The sequence below is a fragment of the Glandiceps talaboti genome, chromosome 17 (assembly GCF_964340395.1).
Source record: "Glandiceps talaboti chromosome 17, keGlaTala1.1, whole genome shotgun sequence".
Taxonomy (NCBI): Eukaryota; Metazoa; Hemichordata; class Enteropneusta; family Spengelidae; genus Glandiceps; species Glandiceps talaboti.
The window spans coordinates 18,751,719-18,769,546 of record NC_135565.1 but is presented as its reverse complement, the minus strand read 5'-3'; the positions used below and the strand labels follow the sequence as shown (position 1 = coordinate 18,769,546).

At 33.4% G+C, this 17,828-nt stretch overlaps 1 protein-coding gene across 1 annotated transcript in view; it reads right to left on the bottom strand.

Annotated features, from left to right (window-relative positions):
• LOC144447976 (dynein axonemal intermediate chain 7-like) overlaps positions 1–17,828 on the bottom strand; it is an 87,748-nt gene that overhangs the window by 8,554 nt on the left and 61,366 nt on the right. Inside the window, exons 3-7 of the mRNA XM_078138102.1 lie at positions 11,712–11,803; positions 10,940–11,044; positions 8,187–8,327; positions 3,395–3,541; positions 2–105 (exon numbers count right to left, since the gene is read on the bottom strand). Of these exons, the coding sequence (XP_077994228.1) occupies positions 2–105; positions 3,395–3,541; positions 8,187–8,327; positions 10,940–11,044; positions 11,712–11,803 (589 nt within the window). The remainder of the gene's footprint in view (position 1; positions 106–3,394; positions 3,542–8,186; positions 8,328–10,939; positions 11,045–11,711; positions 11,804–17,828) is intronic.

Here is a 17,828-nt window from a genome sequence, read left to right as displayed (position 1 = left end):
CTTTGGCATTTTACTAAGATTTCCCCAAAGCATCATGGTAATATCATCACTCTTCTTAACAATCTGTAGATTACTGGTTTCTTGGTCAGCCATATTAGCAGCATCCTGTTAATACACAAATCACAACAAGTCAATATAAAGGTCACAAAACATCACTTCATACTAAAATTGCCATGACAACCATTCTCATCACCTACGCAAAGTGCAGTCATGGTGATGTGAGAGACCAAGTTGGAGATCTGGTGTGATGTCATGGCTAGATTTTGAGATACCACAGGAGATAATCTAGATACTCGACACCGGTCTTTTGGTCTCTATTAGGACATCTGTACAAGTCATTAGAATTTAGATAGCACAGATGGTATTTTCTCCATTTTGAAGGATCTACGTTATTATTCACTGCAAATCAACGATTGACATTTCGGACCACAATTAAGAAAAGTAGCAGTTTTACGATTCAGAAGTCATTTCTTTTCAGTGCTTAGTCAGTCACACACGAAAGAAATGATGTTATTTGACACAAAGACCTAGAATAACAGACTGACAGATAGAGAGAGAGAGAGACGTATTGATCACATTTGCTTCCTCTATAGGGAGCTGAAAATATCTACTTGACAAGGAAAGCTGACTAAAATATTTGATAAAAAAATCGGGTCAATGTATATCACAACACTCCAAACCACAATATTGGTTTTAATAATTAAATAAAATAAAATATATATTAACTATAGTAACTTAGTGCAAGTACAAATTAAATTAAAAACACAGCAAATCCAAACTTTTTAGTAGTGAGTGTTACCACACATCTTATCTATATGTATCCAGCACTTACATCAAGGATAGGGTTCTATGCAAGCGATAAGATAAAAATTGATGATTGTAAATATTATGTCAGTGTGATTTTTCAACCATGACCAATTTACTAAGAATAGTACATTTTATAGATGTTGGAACTGAAGTAATGGATTATTATTTACTATTGAAATGAGAAATGGTGTCCCTTTTGAAAAATGATTATTTTTCTCTCAAAAAAAAGGGAGAGAGGGGGACATATTTTGAAAATGGTCATTTCGTTACCATTGGATGTATGGCCTTTGCTCTAAGAAATAACAGACTCGTTATTTGGCAAGTATATTGATATTGTTTTGTGATTCAGATCCCCAAGTTTCTCAGTTGAAGACATATCATCACACTGCAGTGCAGTGCCAGGAAATTCAATGTGCAGCTTAAACTCCAGAAGATTGTACATTGGCGGCGTACAATTCAGGAAGTGAAAGTCAAAGTAAGCATGTACCCAAATGGGTCAGAGTTCATAACAATCCCAAATGTACAGTATGGTATATATGGCAGGCTTGTGGATCAAACACCATGAAATGAAGCAAGCTGGTTGGAAGCACTTTACGACATCAGTTTACATCTTACCAGCCTTATTCTAAGTGCATACGTACATCACTTGGATATACTGGTATATGAACAGTGAGTTCACTAGACACCAATGTCCATATGCCAGTACTACCAAGTAATATACATGTTTTGACTGGCGCTGGCTAAAAAGCTGGCTGGCTGGTTGGCTGGTTGAGCATCTAGTTGTGGTTGTACGGCAGTGTACCTTCGATGGAAACTTAGCTGTGGTTGTATAGAGATGTACCTCCAATGGAAACCCTTACCAATACTCCATGGACCTTACATTACCCAGAAGGTGTGATGTGAAAGCTAGTTTACAAGGCAAAGGAGTGTGAAGTCCAACTAGCAAAGTTGGTAATCTTAGAGTATAGATATTGCTATAAAAAACCATTACTGCTCCCTGAATAGGCAAAGCTGACTGATTTTCAAGACGAGACTTCATTGCAAGTAGTCTAGTGGTATCTTTCATTAAATAAGATCTCCCTAGATTGGAAGTGATGGTGACAAGTCAAGTGAAACATTATCACAGGCACCCTGCTTGTGTTTGTGTTATGACATCCACATGTATAAGGTATCTACCCTGCTGTATCATAGACAATACACCGCCTATGTAGCTGCACACCAGTGGTGTGATCAAACCAGACACTAAATACATAAACTGATCATGTACTGCAAACATACACAGGAAAAGTACAGGGCAAAGTCACTCACTCATTGGTAATGTACAGGATTACATAATCTGGACATTTTAACAACAAATTGGGAACTTTACAGGTGAGCAACTGGACAGGTCGGGACTTTGAAAAAGGTCATCACACTGAAAAGTGCATGTCAAATTATAAAGGGGATGACAAACGGAAGAGAAGTGCTCAGAAACCGAATCAATGAAATAGAAAGGAACAAACTTGATCATGTGAAAACGTACCATCAAAATTGAAATGGTACACATTTGAGATTGACATTTTGGGGAAGAACAAACCACTGGGAGCAGAGATGGGTCAAACTCTGGGAAGTATTTTGGGAAGAAATCAAACTGAAGTTGAAAGTTATACCATAAGAATATCCATAATGTCATCTTCACTTGTAGTAGACGCGGCATCAATAGGTTCCTTCTGGCCAACCAAATTAACAAATTGATAACATCTTTATAACAAATGACAAAACATAAAATTCAACAAACACCATGCACTTCTTGTGTTTTAGTGGGTATTGGTCAAAAAGTGCAAGTAGGTCTCGCTGCAACAACTTGACTGGGGAAAAATTACAGGAATATTGCTGGAATGATTTATTTTTCTGACATGGTGCATTGCCAGTCCATTGGGTCAAAATGAACAAGGGACAAGTCTGTGATGGAATGATTTGTCAAAAAGTGACGCATACTATCAACACACACTGGGAATTCATTGCAGTTGAAAATACCAGATACAATACTATACAAGGTTTATGTAAGCACAAACTACAATCCTGGTCTTACATGCAGAAACATATGAAAAATATCAACCATTTTTTAGCTTGAGTGCAAGAAACTTTACGCAATAAGAATTTGGAGGGGAAACAATTTTGTATGAAGGACTGGACTTGTTCATGGTGAGGGACTTAAAATACAGATTTTATGCATGCAATTGGGGGAAAGGGTTTTTAGTAAAAAATACCGGCTTTAATCTCTCCAGGGCAGCTTCAAGAAAGGTTGACTAGAAATATGAAAAAAAGCACCGATGGCAAAAAATGTTAATATGATGAAAATTATGGTTAGGTTAGAGTTAAGAAAAACCCCTAGCAATAAATGTATTTGAGCAATTTATGATAATTGATGTAGAATGCCGCATGTGTAGTCTGTGCAAAAAATAAATCAAAGACATTGGTACCTCATGTAAAGAGTACTAGAATAACTTTCTGAATGATTTGCATGTCCCCACATCACTGGAACTAAATGAAGACTTTAGTAAGGATTATTTTGAAATGTGTAGAATGTTGTATAAAACAAACTCACCTTTAACAAGTGGACAGTTGTCATGTCCAGTTTTGCAGCCAGTAATGCTTCCAGTTCTGAAATGGTCTGTTTATAATTGCTGGCATCTTTCTCACTCAGTTGCTCTTCAGGAGTGTCGTCCAATAAATACCACAGCTCATTAGTCAACTATAGAAATACAAGATATAAATAAACAGAGAATTAGAAATTATTGAACTGTAGAAAAACTTTACTGATAACTTAATTACACTATTGAAGGAACACAATTTTAACACTAAAGTGGCCCAACCTGGTTGGAAGTTGACATTTTTGTCTCTAGAGGGCGCTATAACAAATTTGCACTTGCCAAGGTTACCCAAGCAACAGCACAAGTTTATCAATGGAAAGTCATTAAAATTCCTTGTGGCTGTTCCATGGTGGTCCATGTTACCAGTTTATTTAACTTTGTTGTGTTTGTTGGCATTAGTTATTTCTAATAAGCCAAGAGACAGCACAACAAAGGAGGAAAAAGTCCTGGGTCAAAGAGCCCAGTTATTTTTAAAAGGAAAAGTCAGGATAAAAATAATCCAAGAGGATGAAAATAGTGTCACTAAATTTAGACAAGGATCCTGTTTAATAATAATATGTAACTTTATCCTGTCAGTTTCCTTGCCAACACTATTGTTTATAAAATTTGTCATTATCTGAAAAATTTGTTCAACTGGATGGATATAATTTTAGGTATTTCATTTTCTGGTTATATGAAAACAACATATGATTGTTGTAGCACATGCCCTACTTCAGCACCTATCCTGCCAGTTTTTAATGATGCGAATATTCTAATTTGCATTACATATAGCCTATCACTTTCCCGCCAAAATGCCATCAAATTTTTAATTTTTTTCCAGTATTTTTTATACATCTCAACTGTTTTTAAGGACTCTAATCATAGCATCAGCAAAATTTTACTAAAATCGGTCCTAAAGTAACAAAATTTTACAAATAAGATGACACTTTTTGAACAAGGTGGTGTAGGCAGGTAAATAAATCCAGCAAATCAAATCTATTGTAATGTAAATAGGAACAGGTTTCAATGTGCAATATGTAAATTAATATATAAATAAAATATGAATTTATAAAATATTGAGTGAATAATGCCACCACACTAAAATAAAGGATGTAATATTTTATTTCAATAATGGCATGCAAATAAAACAGATAAGCTGTTAAGTGTTATATAACAACAAATCCCCAGTGAACATCCTTCCTAGCAGCTGAAAATAGCACTTTTATAGTCCATTGTTCTCCTTATCTATAACACCCTATGATTACTGCCTTGTTGTTGGCTATTCAATTGTATCACCACTTGCTATGTTCTCCCACATCAATGATAGATTGGAATGATTTCAAGAAACACACTTTAATTTTCGATAAATATTTGTTGGATTTTTAGTTTGGTTTCATTTTTCAATCTCATGCTGTACATACAAGACTATTCAGTCCATATGCTTTATTTTGATTTCTAAAACTTAGTCTTGATAGTTATCCATGATTGTGCTTCCCACAAAATTCAGAGTATAAAACCACTTTCTTCAAATAATCAAAGTCATAGAGAATCCCATCAAAATCCACAATATTTACTAACTGACAAGTAACTAAATACATGGCTAATACAAACCATGTACATCAAGTGGTGAATTTTAGGGATCATTTGTAGTACACCTCTGACAAACTGAAATTAACTTAAGTCACTTTTAATGCATTCACAAGTCCAGTGACTTGATTCTCTTAGTCTAGTAACAGTGTCACATATGTGCTACGATCTCTAGCGACAGAAAATAACCATGCGTATAGTTATTAGACTATATCTTACCGTCGTTTGCCAGTACGTCAAACCAGACAACTAAGGTCTCTGGACTTTGTATTCATACATACTGTATGAAAATTAATTCTAGTTATATTTTAATGTATCAGTCTACATTCTGATAATTATTTTTAAAATTCTGTTATATGCAACTGATTAATTCTAAACCTGCGTTTTCTGTTTTCAATATGCACAACAGCATACTGCTAAATTTTGAACTCATCTACGACATTTTTTATCATTCATCTATTCCCATCAACTGAAAAAGTGCAAGGCAGAAACTAATAGATAGTGCATCACAATCTACAAATACTCTATCATGTCTTGTATGGAACATTCATTTTTCATCGCCGCAATTTGAAATGAAATTTCAAAAGGAATTCTAAGAATGTCGTGCACTCTTAGTTCCTCCATCCTTCATTTTAATCCTCTACATCTTTAGTGCTTCAGTCTTTTCTATTGAAAACCAGCTGAGCTGAAAGCTAAAGCATTCACATGAATAGGATTAACTTTCTATTTTAAGTAGCTCCCACCTGAAATTTTGTTTCATTTCATTTCTCTCAATTAGACTCCAAATTCATGTGGGTTTATTTTTTTTTATGTTGACAAGTTTTCAAGTATTTTCATCATTTGGACAATTGATGACAATTTAGAGAAATTATCAACAGACCAGTTACATCCAATCAATCAAATTCCAGATGAAAAATTAATGACTTGGATTACTTTCTAGTGTTCACACTTTCCTGCCAACACCCTTGATCAAAATCCCTGCTTTTCTCTCAAACATTTTTATCAAAATTATTGCTTTTCCTGTCAAAACTCGCATTTTAAAATTATTGCTTTTCACTCAAATCTATATGATCAAAATTCTTGCTTATTTCACCAAATTCCCTCTTTTCCCGCCAAAAAGATTTTGAAGATAATTTTTGCTTTTCTTTCTAAAATCTTTAGATCAAAATTCTTGCTACTTCCACCAGGACATTTACCAAATTCCCCTTTTTCCTGCCAAAAATTTTGCACATTAATTTTTGTTTTTCCTGCTCAAATCTTTCAATCTAAATTCCCTTTTCCCTGCTCAAATCTTTTCATCAAAATGTTTTTTCTGTAAATTGTAGATAACATCATTTTTTGAGATTTGGATTTTGGACTTCATTCTTGTTATCTCATTGATATCAAAATAAAGCCGACAGCACATGACAGCACATTTCGTACAAACATTATCATTATCATTATCATTATCATGTAACTTATTCTGACAAGATTGGACTTAGTCATCATTCACAGATGTCTGTCAGAACACCCTGCTGTGAGATAGACGGAAATGAAACTTGGTTTATTTGTCTATTGCGTTACTGAACAACTAGTGATAGATTGAAAGTGAAATATCTAAAATATATTAATCTAAAAATATGACTGTTGAATATTTAATGGACTTCCCTTATCTATTGTCTCTTAAAATTCTATGAAAATTTTATTCTTTTTGAGTTTTTATTTGATTAATTTTATCTGGAATTAAAAGTAAAGGCCGACATGTTTGTTTAAAATCAGATTCTACTTAGAACTGTATCTACACATTTGATATTACGGAAATCTCACAATTGGCATACAGGCAGCGTATTGTTAAGTTTTTTCTTAGTTTTTTGTTCAAATCGCAAGTTGTCAGAAAATGACGTTTTTGTTCGGTATTATTTTTTTCTTTCAAATTCTTGTACTACCCTTTCTACACATGGTAAATTACTAAATGACAATTATATCATGTAAACAGAACAAAATATCATCTAGTTATTTTATTCATGAATATATTTCTCTATCGATTTTAATTGTGCAAATCCATTAACTGCTTCATTCATTCATCTTTTCTTAGAAATGTGGCCATGCCACAAGTCCATGTTACAAGTGCCAGAATGTAATTACTTTCCATACCCCCTACCAGGAGCAATTTACTGAATATGGTTGTCAGTGATGATGAAGTAATTTGCATATAAATGAGTCAGTTCGCCTTCTACACCTGTGTCATCACCACAAAACATGGCCTAGCTGATGAAGTAGTCTTGTTGGGAGGGTGAGTGTGTTTGCCTATCAACTCAAAATATCAATTCAACACCTGTATGCTACATAGAAACCACCTATGTCAACATCATATTGAAAGCAATAGAAACAACATCTTTATGTTGTAATTACACCAACATTTGTTTTTTTGAAAACCACTAAACAAACAAGCCCAATATCCAAAGAAACAATTGACTGGAATTAAATTAAATTATTTGGCACAATGCCAAATGTGAAATTATACCTTGACCTTTGAAACTTCCCAACTGTCATATGACCTTTGAACTCCCAACTGTCATATAAACCAACCAGTTCTCCCAAAATTTGATTTCAACCATTTTATACAACAAATATTGATGAGGAAATATGATATTGGATTTTATTTTATTTCAATATGTACATTTATGACAGTTCATCCTGATTCATATCATGTTTGTGCACAAAACTTGCATATTAGATATAATTCTCCTACTATATCAATGACATACCTTTTTCACCTTCACTAGAAAATACTTCCACTGTGGTTCAACTTTGGCAAAAGTGCACCACTGTACCCATTGTAAGGCATTTGTCATATAAAGCAGATGTCCCTTTCCCAAAATGATTTAATCAACTTAAATACGACTATTTGCCATATATTGTTTTTTTTTTAATTCTTGACACTGTCACTGGGTTTTTCATGCAACAGTTTCCCATCTAAGATATGGATGCACCCACCCCTACACACTAAAGAACCGCCTGGATATACAGAAAGATTACACCCTTGTATTAGGTTTATTATTAAAGTATCTAAATATTCAGGAACCACAGAGCAACAAGTTACAGTGATAAAGAACCTGTGGTCAGAAGGAAATGCAAGAGGCTACATCAGCCCGTGGTCATAAATGCAAGCCTTGAAGGGTATATTTGGGGAATACTTACAGCTAGTGTTTGTTTGCTTTCTTTGAGTACACTTTCTACATCATTTCTTGTAGTGTCTTCTTTCCATAGGTTCATGTAGGTATTAATTTCCCCTGGTATTGTAGGATCTGGACTGCCATCACATAGCATGTACCGTTCCCACTGCAAAATAAATTAAAAGAGAAACCTGTCAGTTAATGGCTTTGCCTGGGAGAGAAATGACAATTGTTGTTTTCTGGCTATGAAGAGGTAATCAACTCAAGCATTTTGCCAGAAAAATTGCTTTGAACAGGCATTACATGGAATGGGTATCAGGAGAACAGGGCGTTACAAATTGTCTTTCCGATCACAATGTCAAACTTGCACTAGGTGGAATGATACTCATCAACACTTATTAACATTTCTTTTTCTCTCGTCAAAGTTTAATTTTTAACACAGCAAGGGAATAAGATATTACTGTAGAAAAGACATCTCTTCTGTGTTTATCAATTTTAATTTGATCAGCTGCATGACATCCATGGTGATCCTAGATTTAATTAATTTTAATCTCCTTACTTCCAATATCGTATTATGCCATGGTTTTAAATAATCACCCAAATGAAAGTGTCATTTAGAAGTGACCTCTTGAAATCTAATTAGCCAATCAGCAATTTAGATCATATCATGTGATGAATGATGACACAGCAAGTGTCAACTAATTAGCATATACATAATGAGGCTTGGCATCAAACTGAGGCACAGAGTATCAGCTGACAAGTGGTGTCAGGAGCATTGTGATACTTCAAATGCAAGCACTACATGTATTTCCTTAGATCAGTGGAGGCAAGAATAAACATGACAACGAACAGTGGACAGATGAGCTATACATTTGTAGCTAAGCTAGGGGGTTGGTGTTAAGAAAGCAATGGGAGTAGACCAACTAATAAACCTATGACTGGCCTCTGTTCTATACTTGCCCCTGCCTTTGCATCCTACATCAAAGATAATTTGTCATAACCACTACAGCAGCTGTTGCTAGACTAAAATAACTTAAAGATCAACACACTTTCCTAAAACTAACTCAAAGGTTTGCCATGTTCAAAATAATTAACCCCAAGTCTGTTTATTGTCTCTGTATATCAAGACTAACTTTCAAGTTTCAACAAAAAGTGACACAGGTCTTTGGCAAAAAGTGGCTAATTTATCTATATTTGTACTTATAATTAGATCTTTTGGCAAAATTTATCAACTTGTGTCATACAGTATAATTCTTATGGCATACGAAATTCCCAAGGTCTTTCCCTATGGGTATTTCACCCTTGTGCTAAATTCAATTAATTAAGTTTAAATTTGCATTAGTTTTCATCTGTACAATCAAGTTTTTAAAACTAAAACTATGCTCATTCATGTTCCTGCTGTATAATTTTTTGCATGAACATACTGTTTACATTCACAATCATACCAGATAAAAGAATATGGTCCCTGACTTAGGTTTCACTGCCCATGGTACTTAGATATGATTGTAGTACATATCACAAAACTTTTTTAAAATTTGACCAAATACAAAACAAAATTTACTTCCAAAATTTTGAAGTTTCATTCACACATCCCTCAGCTTAGAATCTAGGTGATTTGGGTTTTGAGTTTCGATTAACAAATTCCAAACCTCCAAACCCACATGGACTCCAGGCTACCATAACTTAAGCAAAACAATTTTGGGATTTTAATACGACTCCAGAGGAAAGATTTTCAATGTTTTTGATAGCCAAATTTAGCTGGTTCCATTTTGTTCTAAGAGTGAATATGGTCAGTGAACTCTCTCCATTTAAAAAAAAACTCAAAATGCATTACACAGGTGTTACATAACCCCTGACTACATTTGTACACCATTTGTTAGCATTTGTCACTGCTCAATGGAGATGTTAATATAGGAATTCATAGTGGTTGACATAACCAACCAAATCTCCCCTTTCTAGCCCACTAGTTTTTCACACCCAGCTGCAAGTTTGGAAAAAAAAGCAGTCTTTTTTTTTACTCAATAAATTAGTCATGAGTTTTTAGTCGAGAACATTATTAACCAGTCTATGGTAATGGTTAGCATTCGATTTAACATAGCTACTATTGACAACTGATTAGAATCTCAATCACAGCTTCCGACTTTTTTGAAATCTTTCCAATTCCCCGATGGCAATTTAATCTCTCCACTACAAGCTTCCCTTCAACAATTCACTGGCTATTTTACATTGTATTTTATGCTTCTACACTGACATGGTTATGTAAGATGCTAGCGTGGGCTTTTGTCATACTAGACAAAGACATAGCCAATGTATACAGCAGTTTGTATTGACTGCATTAATAGGCAACCCTCCACAATTCTTTTCATAAACCTAAAGAAGAATGCATATTTAGCTTTACTTGGCTTCACTACTTGTTTCTAGTAGTACTCTTAGCAACAGAGTACCTGTTGCCAGGCGTCATTTAGAATGCAATTCGATTTTTAAAATATCATTCTTATCTATCATTTATTCTCTAATTCATCACTCGTGAAAAGAAAGAAATATTCTTCCATATGGAATTGATGATTTCAGTGTGTAGTTACATTTGACCTCCTATCCGACATTACATTAGTATTTGTTTATAACTGTCCACTCCCTATAGTATATAATTCAGTAAACTCTGAGATATTTAGTCTTTTTATTCTATTCTATTCTGTCATTTTACAGAGTTGATAGAAAGGAAAGTGAGAAAATATGTGCAGCATGTAGTGGTTAATATATTGATTAATTTATAATTACCTTTGCTTTTTCTCTTCTTTCTGCATGTTGGTTGAGCAAGGCAGTTAAGTTGCCCTCAAGAATTGAATTCAACTCTGTGACTTCTGCAACGTGCCTTTTCTTCTCCTGCAAGACATGAATCAAAAATCGGTCTTCAAATACTTGGTCTAACTAACAACTCAACAAACGTCCCAATAGTCCAAACTGTACTGGCAAACCTCCCTATATTGTACCAACTTCCCAACTGTACCGGCAAACCATACCGGGTCAAAGATCCCTATCAGATTCAGCTACTTACTATCTTGCCACCAAATTGATAGAATCATACCTCTGTATTTTGCTCAAGGGAATAAATATGGTATCACTTATGGATATTCAGCTACATAGCTAGACTATGAAACCCTGGAAAAGTATTGAGTTGTGTAGGGCTTCATGTGTCACTGCTTGGCTTCACAGTTTAAACAAATGTCATGGCAGCCTGGTGCCACTCCCTAAAGGCACCGCGCCATGCTACATGTTGAACCATGGAATGTACATAAAAAGGTCAACCCGAAAAACAAAGTGAAAAAAATATCACAGTAAGAAAACTATGGGTGAATGGTTAAATTCTTGACAACAAAGTTTTCAAAAAAAGTGACTCTTATGAGCTAAGGCTATCAGAATCTGAAGCAGAGTTGCCAACAGCTGAGCTGAGAACCCTGAATGTCTATTTGAACTGTAATTTTACAGACATTTTTATAGCAATAAGGTGGGGTAATAAACACTATATTACTGTCACTGTAACATTGCCTACCTCTGCTTCAATTCTCTCTCTCTCTTCTTTCTCCAATTTCTCTCTTTCCTGGCGTTCTTTTTCTTCCTCCTCTGCTCTCAGGCGTGCTTCTTCTGCAAGTGAGAGTGGTCAAGTGACAGTGTAGTCAGTAAGACCATACATTATAAATAACTGGATGAACAGAACAGCTTGGCTACTTGATGCAACGTTACATAACATGCAAATTTAAACAAATAACAGATAATGCTTAGCTGATTTCTCATTTAATATGCATGAACTCCTTTCAATAGGAGGTGAAAACCTGGTCAAGAACAGGTTCACGTTTTATTGTATGTGTATGTGTGTGTGATTCTAAAAAGTTTGATTCTAACAACATATCACTTGTTGCATGTGAAATATTAACAGTGATTTTTCAAAACTGATGAAGTGTTGCAGAAATTAAAACACTGAACTGGGTCATTGTATCTTTTAACAACTCTTGATTGAGACAATATAACAAATTCTTTAGAAATGCCTTCTCAAAGCCCCCTAAGTAAATGGTCGCTTGGCTACCACACCCTTGGCTGGCTGGCCGGCCGGCAGATTACTAAACAGAGCTCATCTATTCCAATATCGATACCCAGATTATAAAGTAATCAAAATCAGAGAATCTCATTAACATTGGTAAAAGAGAAAGCAAAATTAGTGTTATTTCTACTTTATTAAAATATTTATTATTATTTCACTAACGACTATTAGATTTTTATCTATCAACCTGTATTGCGAATTCCTTTCTTTCTCTAGCATTCTTTCTCTTTTTTTGTGTGTAAATTTTTTTTCTTTTTCATTTGAATTGAAAAGAACATTACTGCTAGATAATGACACTATTTGTAGAGCGGAGTAAAGAGAATAAAATAAAGAAGAAACATGTTACAACAGGTAGAAATGCCTGCAGCATATCATTGTTATGTTTTGTTCAATTGACAAGCGTTACTGTACATGAAGATACATGTACGTGGCGGCACCCCACAGTCTAGTTCTACATGTCCTCCTCATTCTAACCAGGGAGTGGCAACAATTGAATTCCTCACATTCTACAAGTTCATGTGTGATCTCCAATTTACAAAAATGCCATAAAAAAAAGAAAGAATTATAATAACTTCCCTCAAATGTTTGAGGCACCATTTTTTGCATCTGTGATGAAAATTATTTTCAGAATGGTATAAAAAGTTTGTAAATTGTTTTCAAATATTTGAAAGATTTTTTTTGTATTTAAAATGATGTCTAATTAAAATTTGTTTTATTTCAAATAAAATTTTAAGTATTATTCTTATGATCAAAAGAGTCGGTTTTGTACCCTTAAATTTTACCATGAGCACTGAAAATTTTAGTGAAATGACTTCCATTTTTTTAAAAATAATTTTTTTCAAATTAAAAACATGCAAGTCTCTGTTAATGTTAATTTAATGTTAAATAGATTTATCATCTAACTAAAACAATTTGAAGAGAAATTTCTAAATTGATGTTTCAGTCTTTACTTAAATAAATGACACCTACATCTTCCTGTTTAATTAGAATCTATGAATAAATTTATTAAATAAATTATTTATACTATAGTCATAATAAAATACATGTTATGGGTTAATATATTGTTAATATCTAATCTTCTTATCTTGAAATGAAATAGAAATGAGCAGTTTTGGAAATTAATTTGTTACTTAGTTTGTTCATATCAGTGTACTTTGTAAAGTTTGAAAAGAAAACGTACATTATGGAAAAATTCAGTAATCTATTTGAAACAAGTTATTCATTTTGTACTCAAATACTTTAGTTTACTATATTTTCTTTTAGTTAATATATTTATTTATTGCTATAATTTCTACCAATCTGACTTACAAAATATATATATTATCCAATTACTGACAGTAAATCAACTAAAGTACAATTAAAACATAATATTGGTAGTATTTTATAAAAATACAGTATTCTTAACTTTAGGCCTAAATTAAAGGAAGATTGTGCCTTGGGACCAATATCACTGGATATCAAACTTCCTTCAATTCTCTCCAAACTTTACCATGTGAATGTTTGTTCCTGGTATTTTCAAAATGATAAAATAAATTGGGGGATTCACCATCTTGTTTTCTAGGAGATCAACAGTTTTTATTTTCCTATGGAGCAAAAATGTATCTCAATATTTGGTGACCATTTAGAATTCTACACAATAGCTTAATTCAATGTCATTTTGACCTCTACTTCAAAATTATGCTTGGTGTCTCTTGATTTTTTTCCCTTGATGTTAGCTAAAAAATAATTGCACAAAGTAACTGGAAAAGTTGAAGACACATTTTTGAGGTACATACTGGGTTAAATTTACAATTATAATGAAGAAAATAAACCCAGTAAAACAGCGGAGATGTTATAAAATGAGTTTCTATTCATTCTCCCGAAATAATTCAATAATGCAATGTGAATCCCTGATCCTAAAAATAGATTTAAAAAAAAAAGATGTTTCCTTCCTTCCTGATATGCAAAATCATAGCACAACTATTTCACATTTGTAAAATTCATAAATATGTATGAATGAGATTCCTGTTTTTTTATCAGGTCTTTCATAAATATGCAAATTTATTCATATTCTCCATACTCTCATTCTACAGATTAAAATCTGAATTTTTAATTTTTGAATTTACATTAAATTCTGAACTTTTAAATTTTCGAATTTAGATAATATTCTTAATGCTAAACACTTTATATTGTACATAATTCATTTTGTCATATTTACTTTTTGGTGATATCTCTAATTTATTGTCATATTTGCTTAGAATTTATAAATTTTATTTTTCGATGATACCTCTATTCAGATGATAAAATTGCCAGTCAAACCAATATTTATTTTTCTAAATTTCTACAAAGATATCACTAGTCCTAAAAGTAAATAACTGTTAAAGAAAGTATTCTATGTACTCAGGGATGATCGCACACTGTCATGTAAGCCCAATCAGTGAACTCTGTTCATTCAGAACAAACCCCTCTTCCTAAACGAACGCTCATCACAAGTTTAAATGATGTAAACCATGAGGGAAACTGTAGCGGTCAAACTACTACAATCAGTGTAATGTAAAAACATGGTAAAATGAACCTGTTTTAAATACTGAGATGATTTTATATAATAACCACACCAAAATAGTACCAGAAACCCAGCACTGTATCTCACATTAGGAGTAAATTTTTATCACCTTATCAACATCTCAGTAAGTAAATACAGAAGCTTTTATCATTGAAGGTGTGAAATTTTGAAGTGTGAAAATGAAGTTTAGCAATCGCATTGACGTCACACCCCCTCCCTCCCTCAATGACTGAAGTTCGCTTATTGAGCTTGTGCGACATTCTGTGATCATCCCTTACAAGTGTTAGGAGTGTGGCAATGAGGTATAGAATGAAATAAAGATACATATTTATATTATATTTGATAAGATACATATTATATTTGGCAAGTATGGAGCTTAATTCACAGATTCCAAATATCTTTATTTCTATACTTACGAAATGGAATCAAGCAATTTCAATTCAACGAAGTATAGAAATATGTCTGAACCATGGGAAATGACAGGAGTTCATTTATTAGTATATTGTCTGGTTTAACATTGTGCTACCTGTGTACACCTGGATTTTGTTGATCTATAAAAACATACTGGTAATCTCACACCCAAAAGAGAAACTCAATGGGACATGTTTAACCATACTATATATATCAAAGCAATGAAACAGATTCAATAATTCACACAATTTAGCCTAGCTGCAGATTAAAAATTCAACAAAGTTTTGAGAATGGACCAGGAAAATATAAAGTTTTTACAGTATTTTATCCAAACTTTGTACATGAGAATACACGCACAATTACAACCAATTTAGCAAACCTAAACTTTGAAACAGCGCACATGCTAAGTTTAGCCTCTACTGCTATACGTAAAACATAATATGTGTGTTGATTCGACCATGAACCACAGAAGAAAAAATCTACTAGATGCAACTAAGAATAAAATTGTCAGAATTAAAGCACAAATTATATTCCTTTCAAGAACAACTTACACACAAAAAGACCTGTCAATTCATGCACATCAGTTTCTAACATTCTTGTTCAAACATGCATAAAGTTCACATTTGTTTTCATTCAAATTTAGCAAGTAGGAGTTGGTACTGGTTTACATTATAGTTGGCATAAATGATTAAAAATCACATAATTATCACAAAGGGATTTAATTTCTCAAATCAATCCATTTTATGGGGTAAAAAATATAGAAATCTGAAGTTAATATCACTTATCTTGCAACGATATTCAAGTATTTTTTGCACAGGATTGTTGAAGGACTATTTTTTGTGTGTAAGTAAAATCTACCTGAGTTATGAAGTATTTTATTAGGTTAACTCATCAATTTTATGACACCATGTAAACATCTATGCAACTTTTTATAACTACAATTGTAGATTTCCACTGTTACCATGGTTTCTAAACAGTTTACTATTTGATGAGATCTGTGATGTAATAGAATTGTCTTGACAGACCTGGGGAATCTTGCTGTTAACCAGACAAGGTTTTTAATACACCCGTCATGTACATTGTAATTTATTTCAACAGAGAACCCTGGTAAAAAGGCCTGAAGCTGCTCAGGTAAACCTTCCTTAACAAAAACATAATGGTTAGAATTATTAATTCCACAGGAAATAATTATTGATTATAATCACATATGACTAACAATTTATCTTGTCAAATAATATTATCTATCTAAAATCATAATCAATGAAATAATGTCCAGTGTGGTTATAATTTTTAAAGAGTTTTAGGAATGGATAGGTTATCTTGACTTCTTTAAGGGTTGGTAGTCCTTTGATGGGGTTGGGGGTGGGATGTTATAATCACAAGTTTATGGATGTCGGATTTCTTTTATTTGTACTTTCCATGGGTATGTATTAAAGATTATATCCTTTGAAGGAGGTGGGGGGATGTAGTCATCTTCAGTGAATAGTTTATTTATGGTTGTCGGTATTGCTGTATTTACACACTTTCCTGGACTAATCCAAGAGTTTTATTTCAACCATGTATCCATCCCAACCACTTGTGAGACCCATAGACCACCTAGGAGAGTTGTATTGTCTGGGCCACACCAATACCCCTTGTCAACGGTAATTGTTCATTGGGGGACTGGTTGAGATAATTTGCATAGTATGTAAGTAGATGTGGGGCTACAGATACCTACAGTAATTGTCACTGTAATTAAGGCTAGGGTCATCATTAAAATCATTCTACAATCAAAATAGATTGCAAGCATCTAAATTGGCAATAACGATTACATAATTAGTGGGGGGAGTAGTTAATGTTGATGTAAGGCATGGTAATAATGTTCTGTGCAGTGAATACAGCTAATTAGCAATCAGGGTTGATGATTGGTGTCATCTCTTGACGCTTTCCCATCTTTCATCAGTATGCCCACTAAAAAAACATAACAATTTCGATTTTGGGTCAATACGATACAAAGTTTGGTTTTCTTGTGAGTCAGCAATTAAATGCATGTACATGTGGTAGGGATAGGGGAATATTATGTTTTGCTATGTCACAAGAAATTGCTGTGTGTTTTTATTTATAGTGGTACAAGAAATTACGATGTCAGTGGAGAAAGATTATATTGGCTGCATCAGAAGAAATTGCGATGTGTTACTTTTTTGATAGTGACACCACAGTTTGCTGTGTTTAAGTGGCACAAGATATTACTGAGTGTCAGTGGGGGAATGATATATTTTGCTGTGTCACAAGAAATTGCTGTGTTTTTTTTTTTTTTTTGTAGTAGCACAAGAAATTGTTGTGCGTCAGCGGTGTAATATATGCACTTCTGAGAGTTTATAATGCCTTTCATGTAGCATGGAATATGATATTTTTATACAAAATACTTGCTGGTAAAATCAAGAACCTTAGCAGGCAAAGACATCTAACATTGTATGTATATTAGACATGTATATCTTGACTTATTTACCATGAAGTGAACATTGATGTAATCTAGTTTTGCATGTTCAAACTGCCAGTGACAAGTCTGTGAATAGTTATTAGGAATGACAATACCTGTATACACACAACTCGTATGTCAGTTTCAACATTTTGCATTA